The 23,305-nt window shown below is 43.1% G+C and overlaps 1 protein-coding gene across 2 annotated transcripts; it reads right to left on the reverse strand.

Annotated features, from left to right (window-relative positions):
* Positions 1 to 2,816: 2,816 nt before the first annotated feature.
* On the reverse strand, positions 2,817 to 22,944 carry LOC119646650 (prostaglandin reductase 1-like). Of its 2 annotated transcripts, none has more exons than XM_038047167.1 (6): positions 22,672 to 22,944; positions 6,055 to 6,157; positions 5,792 to 5,992; positions 5,421 to 5,694; positions 3,150 to 3,255; positions 2,817 to 3,092 (listed from the first exon to the last, which is right to left on the reverse strand). In XM_038047167.1, exons 1-6 carry the CDS (start codon positions 22,775 to 22,777, stop codon positions 2,863 to 2,865), a joined length of 1,020 nt encoding a protein of 339 aa, XP_037903095.1. In that variant the 5' UTR covers positions 22,778 to 22,944; the 3' UTR covers positions 2,817 to 2,862. The 2 variants fall into 2 exon arrangements, with proteins under 2 accessions (XP_037903095.1, XP_037903096.1); XM_038047168.1 differs by lacking the exon at positions 22,672 to 22,944 and adding an exon at positions 22,324 to 22,396.
* Positions 22,945 to 23,305: the final 361 nt, after the last annotated feature.

The raw sequence follows: 23,305 nt of genomic DNA on the forward strand, positions 1-23,305 counted from the left end.
AGACCATTCATCATCAAGTGACCCTTAACGCTTACTTATTTGGGCTTGAAATAAAAAACTCACGCGAGGCTGTGTGGTCTACTGAGGCTGTCTAGGCGTTCGAAACTGCCTCTTTGACAGTTTCAAACGCTTGTGGATGCAACACTACTGGAATTTTCTCGGTCAGATGCACCTCTTTCCGCGTTAATCGATGCCTCAGACATACCGGTAGCGCCGCTCTTCCCCAACGGGTGAAACGAATCTGGCAACCGTTAACCTTCTCTTCGAAACAGCCCAACCTAACTCAACGTAACTACAGTGCTTACGATCGTGAGCTATTCGCCGTTCTTTGTGTTCGTGGGCCATAAGCCCCTTACTTTCGCATTTAAATAAAAGCCCGACAAAGTGTATCCTCGACAACTTCGGTAACTCAGCTTCATCAGCCAGTTTACTTCTGACATCCAACATGTGTTTGGAAAAGACAACGTCGTTGCGGACACTTTGTCTCGAATCTCGGAGGTCACAGTCCCCGCCGCGCTTGCGGATCCCGCGCTTTGATGCGCCAGTTGTAATCATCACGGACCAAGGAGTGCAGTTTAAGTCTACTCTTTTCTCGGAGTTTAGCAACCTCGTGGGTTTCAAACGCCACAGGACCACTGCACACCATTCACAGTCCAATGGGATGCTGGAACGTTGGAACCGGATGCTAAAGGCCGCCTTAATGCCTCGTGACGAGCGGTCGCCTTTCGTCCTCCTCGGCCTTCGCACAACTCATCGAGAAAAGTTCGCGGAGAATTTGCGGCTCCCCGCCGACCCTGTGCTGGATATCAGAGAAGGGTTAAATGACTACAGTATGCTGCGTCTGGTCAGGGACGCAGCTTCGAAACTGCGACCGACTCCATCTTCCTTAAATACGACGTCGGAAGTCGACACCCACAGGGACTTCGAGACATGCTTGCAGGTCCTCATTGTCCTCATTAGGGTGGACGCTCCTCGGAGGCCCCTTTAAAGTCCTGGAGTGACGGAAGCACACATTCAAGCTAGCCGTCGAAGTTAACGGCTTTCGCCGAACTGGGTGACATTCCAAAAAGCGTCCGCGAATTGTCGGGTTCGGCTGGTAGCACCATTGGCGAGATCACGTCTCGGGTTCCTCCGCTGAACTCGTACAGTTTCAGGTGGAGGCGGAGTGACGTGACGGTACAGCGGAGGCAGGAACTACCGACTACATTGCCAGCGGTGAGAACGCCGACGAACTGAACTGAATGTTGCAATGCCCCATGGTTACCTCCAAAGGTAGGGAAAGTATTTTGAAGGAATCCGCTGAAATGCATCGCAATTTATCCGATATGATCGTCGATTCCTTCATCCTGAATTATGGATTGTTTAAGGAGATTTACTCCCCCAGAAAAGAAAGAATAGTTTCTGTTTGCCTGGGGCTACTTATTCAAGGATTAACTTGCGATATACGTAGCTGACTCGGTGGGTCATGCCATTATCCGCACTCATGACATCCTCCTGGTTGCATGTAGTTCTGCGTTTGCAATTAAAGCCGGGATTAACTTATACACCAGGATGGAATACATATGGTATATATCTATATATATAATTACGCGCCCATATACATACTATATAAGGAAAGTGTGTAGCAAAAGAAGGAAATGAGGAGGAGGAAATGAAGATAACATCTACCCACTAACATGAGAATAAGAATGTATACGTATACGCATGTGCATAATACGTACTATACGCACAGATATACATAGGGCAAATGTGTTGTAAAGGAAACGGATGAAGAGGATGGCCGACTATTCATATGTGAATAAAACTACAGGGAGTATTTTTCCAAAAGGTGAAGTTGCTTTATATTTTTTTTTGAAAATTCATATAAATGAAGTTGTTATTTCTTGCAATTGCGAGAAAACCAAAGGTGAAAGGGTAGTAAAGGTATCAAGGTGAAACGTTGATTAGTTCCCACAATGGAGCATGAAAGCTTGCAAAACGCCTGCTGAAATAAGACCAACAACTCTACTACTAAACCTTATCCCCGCTTCCACGTGGTGGTTGCTGGGAGTTCTTTCGTAATGAAAAACTGCGACCTTTCGCGTTTAAAAACACAAGACAATGATCTTGCCAGTGCGCATGCATTCCTTGGAGACTTCGGTTGCTAGCAAAAAAAAAAATTGAGAACTCTTGGCCGCGTTTGAAAGAAGATTCCTTTTTCTCGCTTCTAAGGCCTATATAATGATGGGATTTATCAGCTATACCACGACCGAGGATAAAATCCGGCTCAATAAGTTGCTTTGGTTGCGTCACTTTATTCGCATGGGTGAGGATGATCCAGGACAGAATGTCTATAATACCCTTCTATATCGGTCAGGACGCCAGGCAGATATCAAATTGGTGGACCTTGAGCTAAAACCCGAATATCTGCAGTTCTTATTCAAGCAGGCTTAGACTGGATACGAATATGGTGATAATTCTCTCCATGACGATTTTCCGGATTAATATAAGAGACCGAATAACCATGGTAGAAGTGTGGCAGCAGCTAATGAGTTACCTCTGCCATGGACGAAGCCGTAGTCCTCGGTGAGCTCTTAATTCGGAGGGTCACTTTAATCGCTGTTAACCATTAAAGTCTTTACACGCTCTGGTTAGATGATATGAACTACCATAGTTTCACTTCCTTCATTCAGGCCTGAAGGAGAAAGCAAAAGCTTCACAGATTCTGGGTATTGACACAAAAAGGCGAATGCATATTCCAGCAATTATTAATGGTAGATAAATAACAGACTTTATCTGTATTCGGGAAAGGGAGAATAAGATTGAGAAAATCGATAATTAAAATATACATTTATTCATAAACCAAAAATTATAGCTGCTTTATTAAACCTGAACAATTGCTTTGCCCAAATTGACTCCTTTCAACAGCTCAATGAATCCTTTTGGCATATTTTCAAAACCTTTGGTAATCGTTTCTCGATATTTAATCTTGCCTTCCTGTATCCACTGGAATATTTGGTTGAAACTCTCGGAGTATCTATCAGTCCATCTGTAGACAAGCAACCCTTCCATTTTCAATTCATTATTGATGAACATTCTTTGCAGCATTGGGGCTGTAGACAAATTAAATAATCCAACGCCTTAATTCAAATTAGGGAAGAATTGCATACCTTTGACTGGCTCTGTTGAATTGTATGCGCATATACTGCCACATACAGCGATTCGACCATGACGTCTCATATGAGCAATGATAGTGGAGCTCATTTCGCCGCCAACCTGGTAAGGGAGATTCATGCATTTAATTAATTTCTTGAAATATTTTGGATAATGTGCAGTTGTTTTAATATATCTTTATAAGAAGAGGATTGACTTTAAAAATAGAAATAAGTTTTACTATTCTACATATGTATTTTAGTTTCAAACTCCAGAAAGTAAATGAATTCCGGCTGATCTAAAGCTTATTGGAGCTGACTTCTGGCAGTATAGGGTATAATGTCCGATTATTACCATTTTAGAGTGTTTTCAAATATAAAACACGAAAAAATTGAAATTTTTTGAAAGAAGAAACTGAATTTTATTTCACAGTGTCCGCTATCTGTGCCCGTAGCAGTTTTGTAAGAGGAGAAAAATTTCCTTCAGGGGTAGAAGGCGTTTAACAGAAGCCTAAGAAATGCAATCAGTTGCTTGTGGAGCCTAGCTGAGTATAAGGCTATGATGGTGAGGTCATGTCCATGCGGTAAACCAAAAACAAATTTGGGACCGGAATAGGCTACATTCCATAAGTTCACGGTTTTAAAACCTAATGAATGTCTGACCCTAAGTTGGGCGGTATTAGGGGCATGCCCATATTTAATGGTAGGGAGACACTTCGTTAGACGCGTTTCATCAGACTTAAAGCAAAAGGAGCATCTTATTAATAGTAAATTTTCCCTACTTGATCACGGGTTCCAAGTTCGTTCCGTATTCGTAACTTTTTGTCGTCGTCGATACGCGAGTAAATATGATGAAGTGCCAGGACGTTCATATTGATTGATTCAATCACAAGGTGTCTCCTAGTGTCGGTCGTTGAAACCTTCATTCAAGATAAAAAGGACTTTAAATTTTTCACCGTTCTTCGTTCATGTGAATTTATTCTGGAGTTTCTTCAAACGTTCCAAAATAATTCTTCTTTTCATCTTTGCAAATGATAACAATAATCGTCAGCGCAACGCAGTGGAACGATACACTACATGATTACAGTACCCTATAGGAGGCAATTTGGTCAGCATTGTGCTCGCCTAAGATTATTACCCTGATTTGACTCAGGTACTCATTCACAGCTGAGTTGACTGGTATCCGACGTCAAGTCACAATACAAATCTAATTGCCACCAGGGAGAGATTTTCATCATCTTCACACTTCCTGAAGCTTTGCTGATCGCGATTGAAGGCCTAGAGGCGTTGGCTGTAAGTGAAGTTGAGTGACAATAAATTCACTGCCATTGTCGGAAACAATAGATGTACAAATGGGTCGACGTCCTCAATATTTTGCCCATTAAAGCAAATAGAGGGAGTTCGATGAACAGTTACTCTGAGGACTTTTTTTTATTATCATTCATCCTCAGTCCTATTCCTCTTGAATCCTTCTCTAAATGCAGATCAATTTAGCCAATCTTTATCAACGAATTAGGAAAATGACATAGCCCATTGTACCTCTCCACGGCTTCCAGCCAAAGAAACATTAATGATTCTATTGATAACGTGAAGAAAACACCCGCGGCAAAATACAACCCTAGAGGACCCCGTCTTATAGATATATTTTTTTTTGGAGTAGGGTAGGTGAATGCATTTACGCACACAGTGTTGGACTCTCGGTTCGGTACATCGTCGAACTACCAACTAAACACCTCCCTATCGTCAGAGAGCTAGCCTAGAACCGTTTGTTATATTACTTCGGGCTAGTCGCCGAACTCTCCCGCCTTGCGGAGCCTTCAAATCAGGGAATTCCTTTCACCAACGTCAGTTCAAGGAACCCCCTGCCATCCGGCTCCTCCACCGGTCGAGTTCTATCTTCTTAGCAACGGGAACGGCCCGAACATAATGGGCAACACGGCTCCACCTATCAGCACTCCTCAGCATCTCTTCGATAATGTTGTTTGGAGAGAGATATAGATATTAACTTCTCCGATATGGTCCTCCTTTATAGAATGTTCCAATAAACTCCTCTCTCGAAATCGATGAAAAGTAAACGGAGCGACAACTATAGTAGCAATAGGAAGAAACTTCATACTGTACGCATAAATAAGTTTCTAGCTGAGCTGAATTGGACTGACCAATCTTCACGATGATTGTAGAATGTTGAACAAATTGAAAGCAAATCAGAGGTTTTACTATTTATTTGATTGGCGCAAGTAGAGGATGCAGAATATCGCAGGCGAGGCAAAGTTAGTATATCTTACTTACGTTATCAAAATAACAGTCAATTCCGCCTGGGGCTGATTTCTTCAAGCAAGCTGATATGTCATTGGTCTTATAGTTGAACGCGAAATCAAAACCTAAATCTTCTTTTATCCATTTGCATTTTTCTTCAGACCCTGCAAATCCAATCACAGTACATCCTTTTATTTTAGCTATTTGACCGACTAAAGAACCAACTGCTCCAGCAGCGGCTGTTACTACAACTACCTCCCCTTTAGTAGGTTTACAAATGTCCAGTAATCCAAAATACGCTGTATGGCTGCAATAAATGAACATCTAATAATTCGTTAAAGTTGGGTGGGTGGATGTCAATATTTTTTGTTCCTTATGGATAAATAATGAAAATTTGAAATTACCCAGGCATTCCTAAGTATCCAAGAGCCAAGGATCGTGGCAAATTACCAAAGTCAGGCAATAAGTTAGCAATGTCCGTGCGGTCTTTTTGCTCATAAGGCAAAACATTCGTTCCCGGTTTCACCACAGTATGAGATCGCCATCCAAAGTTTCCAAAAACGTATGATCCAACCGGATATTTTGGGTTTTTGCTTTGAAGAATTCTAAAAACGATGATTTGAATGACTTTTATTGACAATGAAGTTTTCAGAGGATCAAAAAGTACTTTGCTGTTTGTCTTCCAAGCATAATAGTATTTACTGGCCGATTGGCCATAAGCATTCGCACATATGGATCCAAGCTTAGATATTCCGCTTCACATAGGATTTCTGTAAAGAAAAAGTAGTTCTTGGTTAAAATAAGCTGCTACACGACAATTAAACTGTAAATTTTGCATATGATTGATATGAAGCCAAACGTCGGGCATAACATTCCAGCATCCTTAAGACCTCACTATTCGACTTAACTCTTTGTGAGGAATAATATATATAAATAAAATATCTAAGGTCAGGGAGAGAGATAGATAAATTAAAGGTGGGGTAACGTCGGTACGCTATATTGCACCTGATATCGCTTAGTAATGGGTCCCATAATGTTCAGTTTGATGTGGTACTGAAATTTTATCTCCTAGCGTGTAGTAACTAGACAGAAAAGAGCAGCTTTAACCTATTATAAGTTTGCTAATAATAGTAGAGTTTCCACCAACTTTTGCAGTGTTAATGGGCAATGGATAATTTGGCGGATCTAGGAAGAACTTATTATTAACTTTAGTTGAATATATAACCAAACGGAGAGTATTTTGAGACCTAGTTAACATAAGTACAAACCACCCATTTTTTTTCAAATTTTTGGGTTGTGTAGATTCTGAGAATAGGTCCTAGAAGTAATTGTCACCTTTTGGACAACCACTCTTCTACCTTTCCAACCAATATCAAAACTAATATTTGCGTCGAAAAGAATTAATCGACACCTTTCATTTGATACTCCACATGACACGGTGGAAAAAAATGTTGCACCCATCTTTAACATGTATGCTCCTCCCTTAAGTTCAAGGTGCAGCAATGTAATTCACCGTGGGGGTTCACAGTTCCCACCTTCCCACCAAATTTCGTACCGTCAGCAAAGTAGTTTTTTAAGAAAAGTGGGTGTGACAGACAGACGGACGGACAGACAGACAGACAGTGATCCGGTATTAATAAATCCTCGAAAACATTCAATTTTCATAGCCAGCGATTATGCATTCCTTGAAACATTTTTCTCTCAATTTTGAACTGTCACTTAGACTTTCCAAAAACTTTGAAATTTAATTGCCAAACTCTAGATATATCATACATATGTACATACATATCAAAGACATAAATATTGTGCTAATTCTAAATAAACAAACGTTGTCCATCCAATTTGATCTAACACTTTTTCACACATTGCCACTATACTCCGTGCGCAAAAGTATACATATATGTATGAAAGTAAATACCACTAGTACTAATGTTATCAGAAATAAAATCAGTTTCGAAAACTACTAATCGAGCCCTTTCATTTGATGCCCTACCTGACCATCTTTCGCATGTATGGGAAGCCCTTTGAAACTCAATACAAAATGCCACCTCTTGCTATATATAAGCTATTCTAACTTTAGAATATTCCCTACTTCCAGATCTTTTAACTTTGCATCGGGTGTTAAGTGTTCTCCCAGATGCCTTGACCTACTTTGCACAAGTGCGGGACACTGTTTCAGAACGTGTATAGAGGTTTCATCACACTCCGCACAAAACCTGCAGGCAGTGTCCGCAGATATCCCTACCTTCACTAGGTGATAGTTTAGCCGACAGTGACCAGTGAGAATTTCCACTATGATTCGGAGGTTCTTTTTGGTGAGGTTTAAGCAATCCTTTGTTCGTATGGGTCCGTATCCCCCAATAACCCTGGACTGCCAATCCCTGGTAGGTCCGCATAGTATAGTTCCGTCAACTGTTCCTCTTCATTTCTTAGTGTCATAGCCATGAAACCGTTTCCGATTCCACACAAGGGTTCTGGCCCGTGTAAAGGCGTCCCTGTTCCTTTCTTGGCTTATTCGTCCGCTGCCTCGTTGCCTTCTAACCCAGCATGGCCTGGAACCCCGAGTATCGAGCCGAGTGTATTCAGTTTCTCAAGGCATTCCTACACCAGTTTAGAGTTCACCTGGTTGGACCTAAGTGCCTTGATCGCTGCTTGGCTATCGGTGAGAATAGCTATGTTCTGCCCCCTATAGTTCCTTTGCAGATTAAAGGCGGCACATTTGTCTATGATGTATATTTCCGCCTGGAATATGCCAGTCTACCTGCCCATTGGCTCAAAGTACATTTTTCTTGAACCAATGACACCGGCACCCGCTCCCTCTGCTGTGAGGAGTCCGTCAGTGTACCAAGTAATCAGTTGCTGGTTTAAGCCGTATGTCGCAGCCATACTCTCCCAGTTTGCCTTGTTACTCCAACGTGTTTCAGACTTCTTATCAAAGCGAAATCTCGTTGCCATATTATCCCTTGGTATCACTAATTCGGGATCCCGCCAAGAAAGAATATCAATCTTCCTTCGGTTTAAGCAGCTCCCCGCCCCACTAATACTCCCGGCCTGTATGTACAGACGGAGAGGGGTTAATCCCAGAATGACCTCCAGGGATGCTGTTGGGCATGTCCTCATTGCGCCACTGATACACACACAAGCCAGTCTTTGGAGCTTGTGTAATTCTCTGGCTTGTATGCTGAGTTCGGTTCTTTCTACGCAGATTACCGCTTCGTAGGTAATCATTGGCCTTACTAGTGCAGTATATATTCAAAGTAGTATTTTCGGGCTTCAACTTCATTTTTTCTTGCTATGGACCTACAAGTCATCAGAACCCTCGTGGCTTTCGGACAAGTGTTTCCGACATGTGTCTTCAAGATTAATTTTTGGTCTAGCGTAATTCCCAAGTATTTGTCCTCGGTTTCTCGTTTCACCTCCATGTCATGTAACCTTACGGCTCTCAGGTGATCAAGCTTACGTCTCCTAGTGAACAGTACTATGATGGTTTTAGCTGGATTGATCCGCAGTCCTACCTTCCTGCACCAGGCGCTAGTAACCCTTAGTCCAGTTTGGATTCTATCACATAAGGTATCTGGCCTTGTATTCCAGTATTTGTCAGCACGTCGAGGAGTTTGTCCACAATCATACTCCACATAAGCGGCGATAGTACCCCGCCCTGTGGACAACCCTGAGTAGTGTTCATGACAATAGAATTTGTACTTGTCGCTACTTCTATTTGTCTGCTTTCAAGCATTTTGCCCATCCAGAATGCCAGGGTGTTTCCCACTCCCTCTCCTCCCTTCCAGCTCAGGGCATCTTGTATCTCTGTGTGCGATGTGTTGCCGAATGCTCCTTCGATATCCAAAAACGCACACAATGCTGTTTCTTTCGTTTCTATGCCATCCCATAGTATATCCGTCAGCTGATACAGAGCAGTTTCAGCGTCCTGTCCGGTAAGCGTGTTGACAGTGATGCGACGGTTAGTTCATCTGTTACCGGGTAAATTGGGTATGACAAACACACCGACAAACATTGAATCGATCGCAGGTTTTGTTAGTGTATTCGGGAACTGAATTTGAAAACAAAATTTCACAATTTCAGCTCTTTCTTGTGGTATCTATGTTCTATGATAAAAATTGTACTGATTTGACATTCCTAACGTGCTCTTGTCGTTCTAATATCGGGGAGTAATGAACATCTAGTGATTAACAACTTTGAAGCCTAGGTAGCAAAATTTATGTTCATTTGTTAAAAGTGACATGTAGGCAACAGTCAAAAAGTTGGCCAGTTACTGCAATATATTTTGATGTAAAATCTCTCGAAAGTCAGTTTACATTTTTAAATAACTTAAAACCGTTATTATTATTTGATTAGTTTCATTGTAAACACAAAATAGGGATAAAACGAAACAAGTCAAAATACCGGAAGCTCGCGTTTCAGCTACAAAAGTTTTGTATTCGTCTGTGAGCAACTCTTTATGCACGTTTTTCCATTCGTACACAGCTAAATATTCCGTCATATATTTCCAAGTAAAATACGCACATGAACATACATATTAAAGACATAAATATTGTGCTTAAAATTGATCTAACGGATCTCCACACATTCCCATTACTCTGTGCACGAAAGCATACTTACGTACACACACGTCCATCTTATTCAATACCATAGCATATGCACACCTGCCTCCTTTCATTGATATTGATATTCAAATAACTACACAAAGGCAAAAAAGAAAAGCGAAAATGTCCTCATGGACCCCGCTGTTCAAATAAATGCACTTTATACATATGATGACGGCATACAGACCCTAGATTGCAATAAATTTACAGCAAATCCAATAATTTGACTTTCAATAACTTCGTTAATAATAATTAGATTGCTTTCTAACTTTCCAGAATTATGTCCTATATTATCGCCCAAACTGGCACCAAATTTTGTACTTCTAGGATGAACTTATGGAGGGTTTTGGGTTAAATTTCCAAAATATGGTAATATATTATTATTAACTATATTCGAGCAGATATCGGAATGGAGTGTATTCTGAGGCTTAGATTTCGTATAGGTGCATCACTTTTAGATTTTTGGTAGGATATGTTCTGAGAACGAGACATGTTTCATTTTTGGGGCACACATTTTGAGCCCTCAGTTCCCTGTTTCAGTTAATATCAGAAATAAGATCAGCTTCGGAAAGTACTAATTGAGCCCCTTTATTTGATACCACATGACCATATTCTGTGCATGTATGGGGAGCCGCCTTCAGGCTAAACACAAAATGGCACCACTCGCTGCATGTAAAGGGGCATACAGACCAAATATTCTCACCAAATTTCACACAAAGCCTTAAATAAAGATAACAAATTTTGTGATAACAATTGAGGAAATTAATATTTTGTATGGTGATCATTTACATCTTAAATTGCAGGAAGTCTTCTTTTCACTGATCCTATTATACATGTTTTTCTGCAAGAAAAGACCTTTAGATATCCTTTATGTGATTCTCATGTTTACCTTTAACCTCCCTTTTGCGTAGCTCCTTTTCGACGTATGTTCCCAACTGTTCTATCAGATTTAAATCCAGGCTCTGAAGTGGCTGAGCAAGAGTCCTTTTGATATTAAAGTACTCATTCCTGAATGACAGTGGATGTCTGTTTTGGATCATTGTAATGATCTAATATTATATCAGATTATATGTGCGGAGTTGCCAAATCTCCCATCAGGCGCGTCCCTTCGTGCGGATAAGGGAATGCTCGGCGAATGTGTCATGGGCATGCACATGCACGCATCCGGAGATGTGCGTGTATGGGCATGCTTATGCGCAGGCCGGGTAGGTGGGAAGTAAACGCCCACCCGTGGATAAAAATTGGCTGGGAATTGGGAAGGACACCCAGAAATTAAACCAAATATGGAAGAGGAGAAAAGTAGTTTTTTTACTGTGCAGGGCTTCGGAAACCCAGTGCCGGCGGTTTTTGGGAGTGAGCAAGCGGGCTCCCGGCCGTCGATATCCAACGACCGCAGTGCCTCAGTAGTGGCAAACTTGGCTACTGTGGCATCTAATGCTACAAGAGATAATGGTGGAGTGGAAATTAGATCCACACCGGATCCCTTTAGGAGGAGTTCGAAGCTTGGGAGATCACCACCGAGAACAATGGTTCTTTTTGGTAGTCGAGATTCGTCGCGGGACTCTGAAAGAAATACGAATAGTTCCTTAATCGAGATCATTCCTTGTGGCGCAAGGCGCGAAAGCAAACGGGAACATACCGGAATGGCGTTCGTTACACTCGGGGAACGAATAAATGAATTGTGCGAGTTCATCAAGGAGAGGCGGAATATCCACCAAAATATTCGAGCCTTGATAAGAGGCATTAAATTGTCTTATATCAGGGCACTCGAAGAAAAGGATTCCCAAGCGTCAGTTGGCAAGGTCACAAGGGAAACGCAGGTGACGCCTCCCCGTGATAAAGCAGGCGGGAAGACAGGAAAACGGGCTAGAGACGGTACCAGCGAGCCTCTTGGACCACAGCAAGTCCCGAAGAAGAAAAAAGCCTCTTCACCAAAGAAGGCGGAGCCGGCGAGAGTACCCGCGAAAGTCGGTAATCTCACGATTGCAGCCACAACACCTACAAAAGTGGAAAAAACCAACGCCCGGAGGCCCGAACAATGGACTAAGGTGAGCAACAAGAGGAAAAAGGACAAAAAGAAGCTCCGCCCGGAAATAATAATTATTTCCAAGAAGGGAAATATGTCCTATGCCGACATCCTCCGAAAGGTGAAGTCAGACCCGGAATTGAAGGATTTGGGGGATAATGTGAGCCGTATTAGGCGAACACAGAAAGGGGATCTGATGCTGGAGTTAAGTAAATCCGCCGACAAGTTGGCCGATAACTTCCGCGGGAAGGTGGAAAGTGTACTTGGAGAGGAAGCTGAGGTAAGAGCTCGGAAACAGGAGATAGTGGTTGAGTGCAAGGACCTAGATGAAGTCACCTCACGGGAGGACATCTGTGCTGCGCTAAGCCAACAGTTCAACCTTGGCGATATAGACCAGAGTGCCATAAAAAGGATGAAGAAGGCATATGGTGGCACACAGACCGCTATTATTAGTTTGCCGGCGGAATCAGCTATTAAGTTGATTACCGCGGGCAAGGTAAGAGTAGGTTGGGTCGTGTGCAGGCTCAGGGAACAAATCTCTCTAAAGAGATGCTTCAGATGCCTCGATTTCGGCCATTTTGCGGCGGCATGCACTAGCCAGCATGATAGGTCGAGGAGTTGCAGGAAGTGTGGGGAAGAGGGCCACCTCATCAAAGATTGCACCGGAGATCCACGGTGTATGTTATGTAGTGGGAAAGAGGGCGTGGACAGCCGGCATATTGCGGGAAGCAGCAGATGTCCGGTATATAGGAGGGAGCTGAACCGCACAGGAAAATGAGATTGATACAAATCAATCTCAATCACTGTGAGGCAGCTCAGGACTTGCTCTCGCAAACCATTCGAGAGTCGAATGTCGATGTCGCGGTTATTTGCGAGCCGTACAGAAACTACGGCGGTGCGACTTGGGCGGTGGATGCGTCTGGCAACGCGGCAATCTGGGCGTGCGGAAGACAGGCCATTCAGGAAGTCATGGCCCCCCCCGGCAGCCGGTTTTATAAGGACGAAGGTCAACGGTGTCCATATTTACAGCTGCTACGTTCCTCCTAGTGCAACCTTAGCACAATATGAGGAGATGTTAGACAGTCTGGTGTTGGATGCTAGAGACCGCAGCCCTAAAATCATTGCGGACGATTTCAACGCGTGGGCCCTGGAGTGGGGAAGCCGATCGACGAACACCAGAGGCCAAATTCTGTTGGAGTCATTTGCGGAGCTGGACATCGTGCTGGCCAACGTTGGATGCGTGCCCACCTTTCGAGGAAGAGGGTCGGGTTCGATCGTTGACCTGACATTTGTTAGCACTTCACTGGTGAGGGGGATGGCTTGGCAAGTGAGTGAGCACTACACCCACAGTGACCACCAGGCCATCTTCCTCCACATTGGGAACCGGGGAAGCAGTCAACGACGCTCTGGAGGTGGAAAGGCTAAGGCTGTTGGCTGGTCTATCGGAGCTTTCGACGAGGAGACATTCCTGGCCGCATTGGAGGGAGCCCATGATCCGGATGGAACAGCGGTGGAAAGGGTCACACAGCTGTCTCAGCGTGTAACCGAAGCATGCGACGCTACGATGCCACGACGACGTTTGCACCACGGCAAGAGGCCAAACTACTAGTGGAACACGGAGATCGCTGCCTTGAGATCCTCTTGCCTCCGAGCGAGGAGACTTTCCCACAGGACAAGGGGAAGGCCGGAGCACCAGGAGCATGAGGAGGAATACAGGGATATGCGAAGCAACCTTAAGAAGGCCATTCGGAGAAGCAAGCGGGAATGCTTCCAGAAGCTCTGCATGGAGGCTAATACGAATCCGTGGGGTACAGCCTTCCAAGTTGTAATGAAGAAGATCCGCGGGCGAAAATCACCTCAGGTGACATGCCCACGGCTTTTGCTGCAAATAATTGCAACTCTTTTCCCGCAGCAGGAGCAGGACGAAAGAGAACCTCAACTGGCAGCTCAGCAGGACGTCTTCTCGATCCCTGATGTTACCGAAGAGGAACTTTGGGAAATCTGCAGGCGTATTGGGGATAGCAAGGCTCCGGGATTGGACGGAATTCCGAACAGGGCTCTGAAGGTGGCGGTCAAGGCCAGACCAACGTGGTTCGCAAGCACATTCGAATCGTGCATGGCGGAAGGAGTGTTTCCCGCCCAGTGGAAGAGGCGGAAGCTGGTCTTGCTACCGAAGTCCCGAAAACCACCCGGCGTGCCCTCTTCATATCGCCCTATTTGTCTCTTAGACATCATGGGGAAGATGTTGGAGAGGGTGATATACAACAGGCTGCTCCCGTTCATCGAGCTTTCGGGTGGTCTCTCAGAGCGGCAATATGGGTTTCGGCGAGCCCGTTCTACGGTCGATGCAGTAGCAAAGGTCGTGGAATTGGCTCGAAATGCAATGGCCATGGGCAAATGCTGTGCTCTGGTGACGCTGGACGTCAAAAATGCTTTTAACTCAGCCAACTGGGGCTGGATTGAGGGCGCTTTGGCCAAACTGGGTGTTCCTAGCTACTTGGCTCGGCTCATTGAGAGTTACCTTTCGGACAGACTTCTCTGGTACGAGACGGACGACGGGCCGAAGGAGTACATTGTGACAGGAGGTGTGCCTCAAGGTTCTGTATTGGGACCGCTGCTGTGGAACATAATGTACGACGGAGTGCTTGGCCTTCGCGTGCCGGAGGAGACAACGCTGATTGGTTTTGCGGACGACTTGGCGGTAGTTGCAATTGCAAAGCATCCCGAGGACGTGGAGCTTTATGCAAATGAAGCCATTCATACCATCAAGTCATGGTTACGAATGGTCAAGCTGGACCTGGCGGACGAAAAGACGGAGGCGGTCCTCATTACCAACCGTAGGAAGAACAACACGGTTACCATCCGGGTTGGTAATCGTGAGGTCGTCTCAAAATCGGTTGTCAAATACCTGGGGGTGATGATCGATGCCAAGCTGAGTTTCAAGGGACACTTGGATTATGCGCGAGAGAAGGCAGCAAATGCCAGCTCATCCCTTGCAAGGATGATGCCTAACGTGGGAGGGCCGAAGTATAGTTGCAGGCTACTCATCGCGGGAGTGGTGAGGTCGATCCTGCTATACGCGGCCCCTGTCTGGGCGGGAGCCTTGAACCACGCTGTCAACCGGAGGAAGATATGTTCGGCATACCGGCCAATTGCGCTAAGGGTGTGCAGCGCGTCGACGGAGGCAGTGTGTGTTATCGCAGGAATGATCCCTATAGATCTTCTAGCGAGCGAGGCACACTGGCTCTACGAAAAACGGAAGGCAAATCCAGCCGAGGTGAATGCGGATTTCCGAAAAGCCATCAGGAGAGAGTTGTGTGGCAAGTGGCAACAACGATGGGATAACTCCGACTAGGGCAGGTGGACCCATACATTGATCCCGTGCATCGAGAAATGGGTCAACCGAAAGCACGGAGAATTGAATTACCACCTGACACAGTTCCTTACGGGACACGGTGGCTATAGGAAGTACTTGCATCGCTTCGAGTTGGACGAGTCTCCTAACTGTCCTGGATGCGGTGCTACACTCGAGGACCCGGAGCACGTTATGTTCCATTGTCCCAGATTTCTGCAGCAGAAAAGGAGGTTGAACAGCATCTTAGGGGCGGACATCGAGCCCTCCAATCTGATGGAAGAGATGTTGAAGTCGGAGGAAAACTGGATGGCGGTAAATGGGCAGTAGCCGTGGTGCAGACAAAACTTCTGGAGTTGGATCGAGCTCGGAAGGCGGCGCGACGGAGACGTGACATGGACGAGCTGGTATAGCGAACCAGAGCCTCCCCCGCGAAGTAATACTTCACGGTGGTCCCGCGGGGAGGGGCGGAAGAGTGGGGGTGGATTTAGTGGGTGTGAATCCCACACACTGCTGCAACCTGGCGCAGCAGAGCCTTTCTAAGATTTGCACCTCCATCCATAAAAAAAAAAAGATTATATACATATACCTATTTTAGTGACGTTTTCTTGGATTACAATCAGTAATCTTTGTCCTTTAGACGTTGTAGCATACGACATCATGATACTGCCACCGCCGTGTTCAACTGTTGGCTCAATATTACGATTTTGTAAGGCATTGACCACTCTCCTCCATACCAATTGCAGGCGATCGGAAGCGAAAATGTTGAATTTAGATTCATCATCATCATCAACGGCGCAACAACCCATATCCGGTCTAGGCCTGCCTTAATAGGGAATTCCAGACATCCCGGTTTTGCGCCGAGGTTCACCAATTCGATATCCCTAAAAGCTATCTGGCATCCTGGCCTACGCCATCGCTCCATCTTAGGCAGGGTCTGCCTCGTCTTCTTTTTCTACCATAGATATTGTCCTTATAGACTTTCCGGGCTGGATCATCCTCATCCATATGGATTAAGTGACCTGCCCACCGTAACCTATTGAACCGGATTTTATCCACAACGGGACGATCATGGTATCGCTCATAGATTTCGTCGTTATGTAGGCTACGGAATCGACCTTCCTCATATAGGGGGCCGAAAATTCTTCGGAGGATTCTTCTCTCGAACGCGGCCAAGAGTTCGCAATTCTTCTTTCTAAGAACTCAAGTCTCTCTCATGATCATTGCCTTGTACAGTAAGAGCTTTGACCATATGTCGAGACATTTCGAGCGGAACAGTTTTTGTAAATAGGCTCTGTTGGCTGACAACAACCGTGCGCGGCTTTCTTCATTGTAGCTGTCATCGGTTTGTTTGACCAATGCGGTTTGACGTTGTTGGCTGGTTCGTTTTCGGAGCCGACGTTGCGACCATATATTTTGTCTTGCCTTCATTGATGTGCAGCCCAAGATCTCGCAACGCCTGCTCGATCTGGGTGAAGGCAGTTAGGTTCGTCGCAAAAAAAAACGGTTTTCCAGAGCTGGCTAAAATCGTAATTATCATTACGTGATTATTATTGCGAATTTCATGATTACGTGCTTGTAATCATAATCAAGTTCCGGTGATTATGATTGTAATCACGTAATCAAGCAATCATAATCATATAATCGTGCAATCATAATCCTGCATTTTCAAATGCAAATGTATATTTCTATGATTTCCAGATGAGATGCGAAGATGATATTAAGAATGCTTTGCAATGCTTGGTGCTGTTGATGGCTTAGTTACTGGTCAGATTTTGGTCTTTCTACAGGGCTTAACTTATAATTATTATTTGAATTGCGTTATTTGCAACAGTAGAAGGAAATGAAAGTAATTACAACAACATTGCAATCGAGATGAAAAATTTGCACTTTTTGGATTGGTTTTGAGTATTATTTAAATTTTTAGGATGGTCTAATTTGGTGGATTTCAGACTAACGCTAACGCCCACTCGGATGCACAGCAAGACAGAATATTGCCTGCTGTATTGACAGGATACGCGTATTACAAACACTATTATTAAATTATGTCTGGCTTAGCAATTGCTTTTGTTTGCCTCAGACAACAAGCGGACAAATGTCTGTGCCTGTTTCAGACAAATGTCTGTTTCAAATAAGGCAGACAAATGAGTGTACCTATGACCGGCAAATTGTTTCAACTGAACCATACTTCACGACAATTGCCACTTCCGAAATGCACCATATATATGTATGACATATGTTTCTGAAGTGAAAATATTTGTATATTGGGCGCATTTGAAATCTCCATTTCGGCTTGGTACGGACGCGCTGGTAGATATGTAGGTATTATGCATATACTCACATTTTGAAAGCTGTCGATCTTATAGCCAATTTCAGGTCATCTATGTATATGCGTACCGTGAGGGGTTGTTTGAACTTTGTAGGGATATCCCTATGTATCTACGAGCGTATTCACAGCAAGTCGAAATGGTGAATGGAAATGTTCATAAATATATATTTGTACCGCAACCACAGCCGCAATTGTGAAGTGATCTTTTCTTTAACGGGACCATTCTCAGAAACTACCCAACCCAAAAATCTGAAGAAAAAGGTCAAGAGGCTGCCACTATATGGTACCTAGGCTCAGAAATACCTTTCATACCGATATCCTTTCAAATAAAGTTAATAATAGTATATTACTATAATTTTTAGCAATTAGCTGCAAATGTCAATATAACTCAAAAGTCGATACTTTCACGTAATATATGCATATATTACGTGATACGTACTAATGGAGCAAATGCACGCTCATATGTCTTTATATAAGAAATATACAAAACCTTTCATACCTGAAGCGTCTAGCTTTCGGTTTTCCGATTTGTTATAAGATCCTATAGGTCCTATCTGAGTGATACGGATCGATTTTGTGTCTTTGGGAGAAAGGTCGTGTAACACACATTTTTAGTATGAATAGCAATTATCAATTCAATATCAGAAATAAGATCAGCTTCGTAAAGTACTTGTCGCATGACAATATTGTGTGAAAAAATTTTACACTCTCCTTTCGCATGTATTCGGAGCTCTCAAACTCAACACAAGATAGGGCCATTTGCTATATATAAAGAAATTTACTCACAACCTTAAAACAAAAGTATCTCAGCAAAGAGGCCGCCTGCACAATTTTTTCAAATAAACTCAAATTCGCTCCTTTATAGAAGTTTTCAGTTTCAGTCGTTTCCAATAAATTAGTAATCGAAGACAAACAAACAGAAATTCAGTTGGTTTTAAAACGTATTTTTCTTATATCAGCACAAACCCTTAAAAAGAGTTCCAATTCCAATTTGCGTAACTATGCCCTAAATTCAATCTACAATTAAACCAATTGTTACTTACTCCGTCCATTGTATCTACTAAATTGTTAATTAAAATATTTTTTTTCACAGAATGGGCTCATGTGGGACATGAAAGGGCTCGATTTTTACTTTCCGGAACTGACAGTATTTATAATATTAAGTGAAACTTAGGGAAGATAGGGTTCAAAAAGGGTGCCCTAAACAGTGAAACAAATCTCGTCCTCAGAACCTATCCAACCGAAACATCTGAAAAAAATTGCAGTAATGTATTTATAGGAAATATAGGCCTCAAAATACATGTCATTCCTATATTTGCTCAAATAAAGTTGTTAATAGTATATTTCTATGTTTTAGAAATTTGCCGGAAAACCTCTCCTTAAGTTGATCCCAGAGTTATATAATTTGACATCAGAATAGGCGATAATATAGGATATCATTCTGAAAAGTTTGAAAGCAATCCAACTGTTACTAAGAAAGTTATAGAAGGATCATCCTCATCCATATGGATTAAGTGACCCGCCCACCGTAACCTATTGAGCCGGATTTTATCCACAACCGGACGATCATGGTATCGCTCATAGATTTCGTCGTTATGTAGGCTACGGAATCGTCCATCCTCATGTAGCGAGCCAAAAATTCTTCGGAGGATTCTTCTCTCGAACGCGGTCAAGAGTTCGCAATTCTTCTTGCTAAGAACCCAAGTCTTCGATGAATACATGAGGACTGGCAAGATCATTGTCTTGTACAGTAAGAGCTTTGACCCTATGATGAAATAGGCTCTGTTGGCTCACAACAACCGTGCGCGGATTTCATCATCATAGCTGTTATCGGTTGTGATTTTCGGCCCTAGATAGGAGAAATTATCAATGATCTCAAAGTTGTATTCTCCTATCCTTATTCTTCCTGTTTGACCAGTACGGTTTGATGTTGTTGGCTGGTTAATTTTCGGTGCTGACATTGCGACCATTCCTTCATTGATGTGCAGCCCAAGATCTCGTGCCGCCTGCTCGATCTGGGTGAAGGCAGTTTATAAGTCTCGGGTGGTTCTTCCCATGATGTCGATATCGTCAGCATGAGCCAGTAGTTGGGTGGACTTAAAGAGGATTGTACCTCTTGCATTTACCTCAGCATCATGGATCACTTTCTCGAGGGCCAGGTTAAAGAGGACGCATGATAGGGCATCCCCTTGTCGTAGACCGTTGTTGATGTCGAATGGTCTTGAAAGTGATCCTGCTGCTATTATCTGGCCTCGCACATTGCTCAGGGTCAGCCTAGTCAGTTTTATTAATTTCGTCGAGATACCGAATTCTCTCGTGGCTGTGTTTAGTTTTACCCTGGCTATGCTTTAAGTTCGATGAAAAAATGATGCAACTGATGTCCATATTTCAACAGTTTTTCCATCGCTTGCCGCAGAGAGAAAATCTGATCTATTGCTGATTTGCCTGGAGTGAAGCCTCTTTGGTATGGGCCAATGATATTCTGGACATATGGGGCTATCCGGCCTAGCAAGATAGTGGAGAATATCTTATAGATGGTACTCAGCAAAGTGATACCTTTATAATTGCTGGACTGTGTGATATATCCCTTTCTATGTATGAGACAGATAATGCGTTGTTGCGAATCGACAGGCATTGATGCGCTGTCCCATACCTTGGGCACAAGTTGATGAACCTCTTGGTGTAACTGGTCGCTTCCATATTTAATCAATTCGGCTATAATTCCATCGGCCCAAGGCGACTTATGATTTTTTAGCCGATGAATTGAACGGACTGTTTCTCCTAAACTTGGTGGTGGCAGTATTTGTCCGTCGTCTTCAGTTGGCGGGACCTCCAACTCGCCGATATTCTGGTTGTTCAGTAGCTCATCAAAGTGCTCAACTCACCGCTCCAATATGCCCATTCTGTCGGAAATCAGATTTCCCTCTTCGTCTCGGCAGGATGAGCATCGAGGTGTATAAGGCTTCATCCTGCTGACTTGTTGATAAAACTTGCTCGCCCGGTGCGGTTGCTCTCTGTACTTTTCTAGTTCCGTCTGTGAAGTCGCGTCTCCGCTCGACGGAGTTCGTGATAAGTCTCTCCTCTTTGAGAATGCAACATTACTCGATATGCGGCTTTCTTCCGTTCCGTTGCTAGCTTACATTCATCGTCAAACCAGCCGTTCTGACTCCTTCTGCAGCTGGGGACAAGTATGTTTGTGGCCGTATCCATGATAACGTTTTTCAGGTGATTGTGAAGATCATTTGATGATGCTTCATCTTCAGGATCTCTGTTGACTGCGGTTATTGCGGCATCCACTTCTCTCTTATAGGTGTCGCGGAGGGTTGTGTTGTGGATGGCTTCAGTGTTAACTCTCACCTGATTGTCAAAGGGGATTATGGGTTATCTCATACTTTTTGTGATGTGAAGGACTGCATTTATCGAAGTCGCTAATTTGTTTTTGCGATTTTACGGAAGCTTTGACCTACTTCGTGACCACATTCAGCGAAACGTTACCAATTCAAATATTCGGTCATTTGGTCATTCCGCAAAACGTGATGTTACTAAATAAATAATAATTTCGTTTCGGTTTATGTTGAAAAGTACTTATTTCACTATAAAAGTAAAGTATTAAGGTACTGATGATCTTCAAGAGGCACTAGATTTGTTACCTATGGCATCAAAAAGACAAAAGTACAACTGATTGAAATGTGGTTGCACGAATGTGATGGAGAATTGTTTGTGGATTAGTTCCACAATAGTATGACCACTGAGCTGAAGATAGTACCAGAAACCAAAATACTATTGGAGGATAATTTGAGTGGGCTTCTAAAATGTTACTGCGCCACTAAAATCCTCCAATGTTGTTCAACATATTGATGCCGAGGCTTTCTGGCCATGTATATGTTGAGGAACAAAAACGTTTTCCCAGTTGCCTTTTCAAATTATTAAGAAGAATTTCTTCAATTCAAGCACAACCCTGTCGTACGGAAGGTCACGTTTCAAATCTCACTGGTGGCAATAGGATTGGTATCGTGATCTGATGTCGGATACCAGTCGACTCAGCTGTAAATGAGTACCTTGTGCTGATCACATTGCCTCCTATAGGGTACTTCAATCCTGTAGTGCACTATTACGGTCTTGAATGAAGTACTGTAACACACTTCAAGGCCCAGATGCAATATGGATTGTGTGGCCAACGATTATTATTATATTTCTTTAATACTTGCAGATAACAATCCAATGTGATCCAATCGTGTTTCCCTTCAACCTCAGATAGACTAATAGTTGAAGAACCCTCCACTTGACGATGTTACGATGCCCGTATATAAATCAGAGCTTAACGATTTTCCACACGGTATATGGACACCGAAGAAAAGTCAATCTATGAAATCAACAAAATCAACCTGAAAATCTGAAAAAGGTACAGAAGGCCGCCATTTCCCTAACTGCTATCTTAGCATATTTTTACTATTCAGGACCAACGTTTTGCAGTCCCGCACCGAGCCTACTACGGTATGGTTCAACTAACTTATATGTTGTACTAATATCCTTTTTTAGTTTCAATCTGAATTCACTTGAGCGGTTACTATCTTAGTGAGATTGTTATTAAGCGACTTGAGATAAACGGTGCTCACTGCACTTATGTTTTCTTTGCACTTATAGATTTTAAAATTGTATCAAATTTCTCCGATATCATCAAACTTCGAGATTATATTTTCAAATGAACATGACAACTTTTCATGAACACTCTACATCTTTACTTTTTCAAAAAGCAAACAGAATTAACTTTCTTGGCTAGGTGTGTTATCAGTAACGTAGAGGCACTTGTTCCGCTGGGCGTGAACCGGGAAATGTGCATATCACGCTATTTGCTTGGGCGACTATTATAGCAGCTGTTCTCTCGTTGCTTCCTAGTGGAGTTTTCCGAGCAAAGCTCTAATATATTTAGCAGAAACTACTTTATTTTTGTTTACTCATTCGATCTTACTTACCATCATCTTTGAGATCTGGCAGCTGCTCTTCTTCCAGCTTGAAATCTGAGAGTTTTGGTTCCCCGACAAACTTAGATACATAAACAAACTTCTTTGCAATCACCATTTCTTCAACAAAATTGTAATTTCTTTAAGAAACGGGACACACTGAATTCAGTAGAAATAAATCACCGACCTAAATTGAATGACACTTCTTTGCTATATGAACAAAAGTTTCCAGCTCGGACCGGCTAGTGCAAAGGAGATTAATCAAAACGCGATAAGATAAATATAAATTTGTTTGCCGGGAACCGGTTATTGTTGATCAACGGCCGATCTCAATTTCTCTCTGAATTAGAAAGCTTTCCATAGAGTAAAGTAGGCGGAATGCCACACCAGTGGCGTAGGAATAATTATATGAGTACACATATACACATTGCTTATACAGGACAGTACGAAACTTGTATTTGAGATATGGGTAATTAATTAAGATAGGTATAATACCTCTGTTCGAAACAGAAATACATTGTACATTCGCTAAAAAGTTTGCTTTTCTAGCCAGAGAAATATTCCCTAAAGTATTTAAGAAAATTTCTGCTTTCAATTACTCGCCCATTGAAAAGTCATAGTAAATATGTTCGTATTTCCTCCTCTC

The sequence above is a fragment of the Hermetia illucens genome, chromosome 1 (assembly GCF_905115235.1).
Source record: "Hermetia illucens chromosome 1, iHerIll2.2.curated.20191125, whole genome shotgun sequence".
Lineage (NCBI taxonomy): Eukaryota > Metazoa > Arthropoda > Insecta > Diptera > Stratiomyidae > Hermetia > Hermetia illucens.

What these genes read in the sequence shown, in the direction of transcription:
- LOC119646650 (XM_038047167.1), bottom strand. Translation starts at nt 22,777, where the DNA reads ATGGTGATTGCAAAGAAGTTTGTTTATGTATCTAAGTTTGTCGGGGAA. An exon ending in CTTGGAAGACAAACAGCAAA is followed by an intron (nt 5,993 to 6,054) that starts GTACTTTTTGAT and finishes CATCGTTTTTAG; the next exon opens with AATTCTTCAAAGCAAAAACC. An exon ending in TTCAACAGAGCCAGTCAAAG is followed by an intron (nt 3,093 to 3,149) that starts GTATGCAATTCT and finishes ATTTGTCTACAG; the next exon opens with CCCCAATGCTGCAAAGAATG.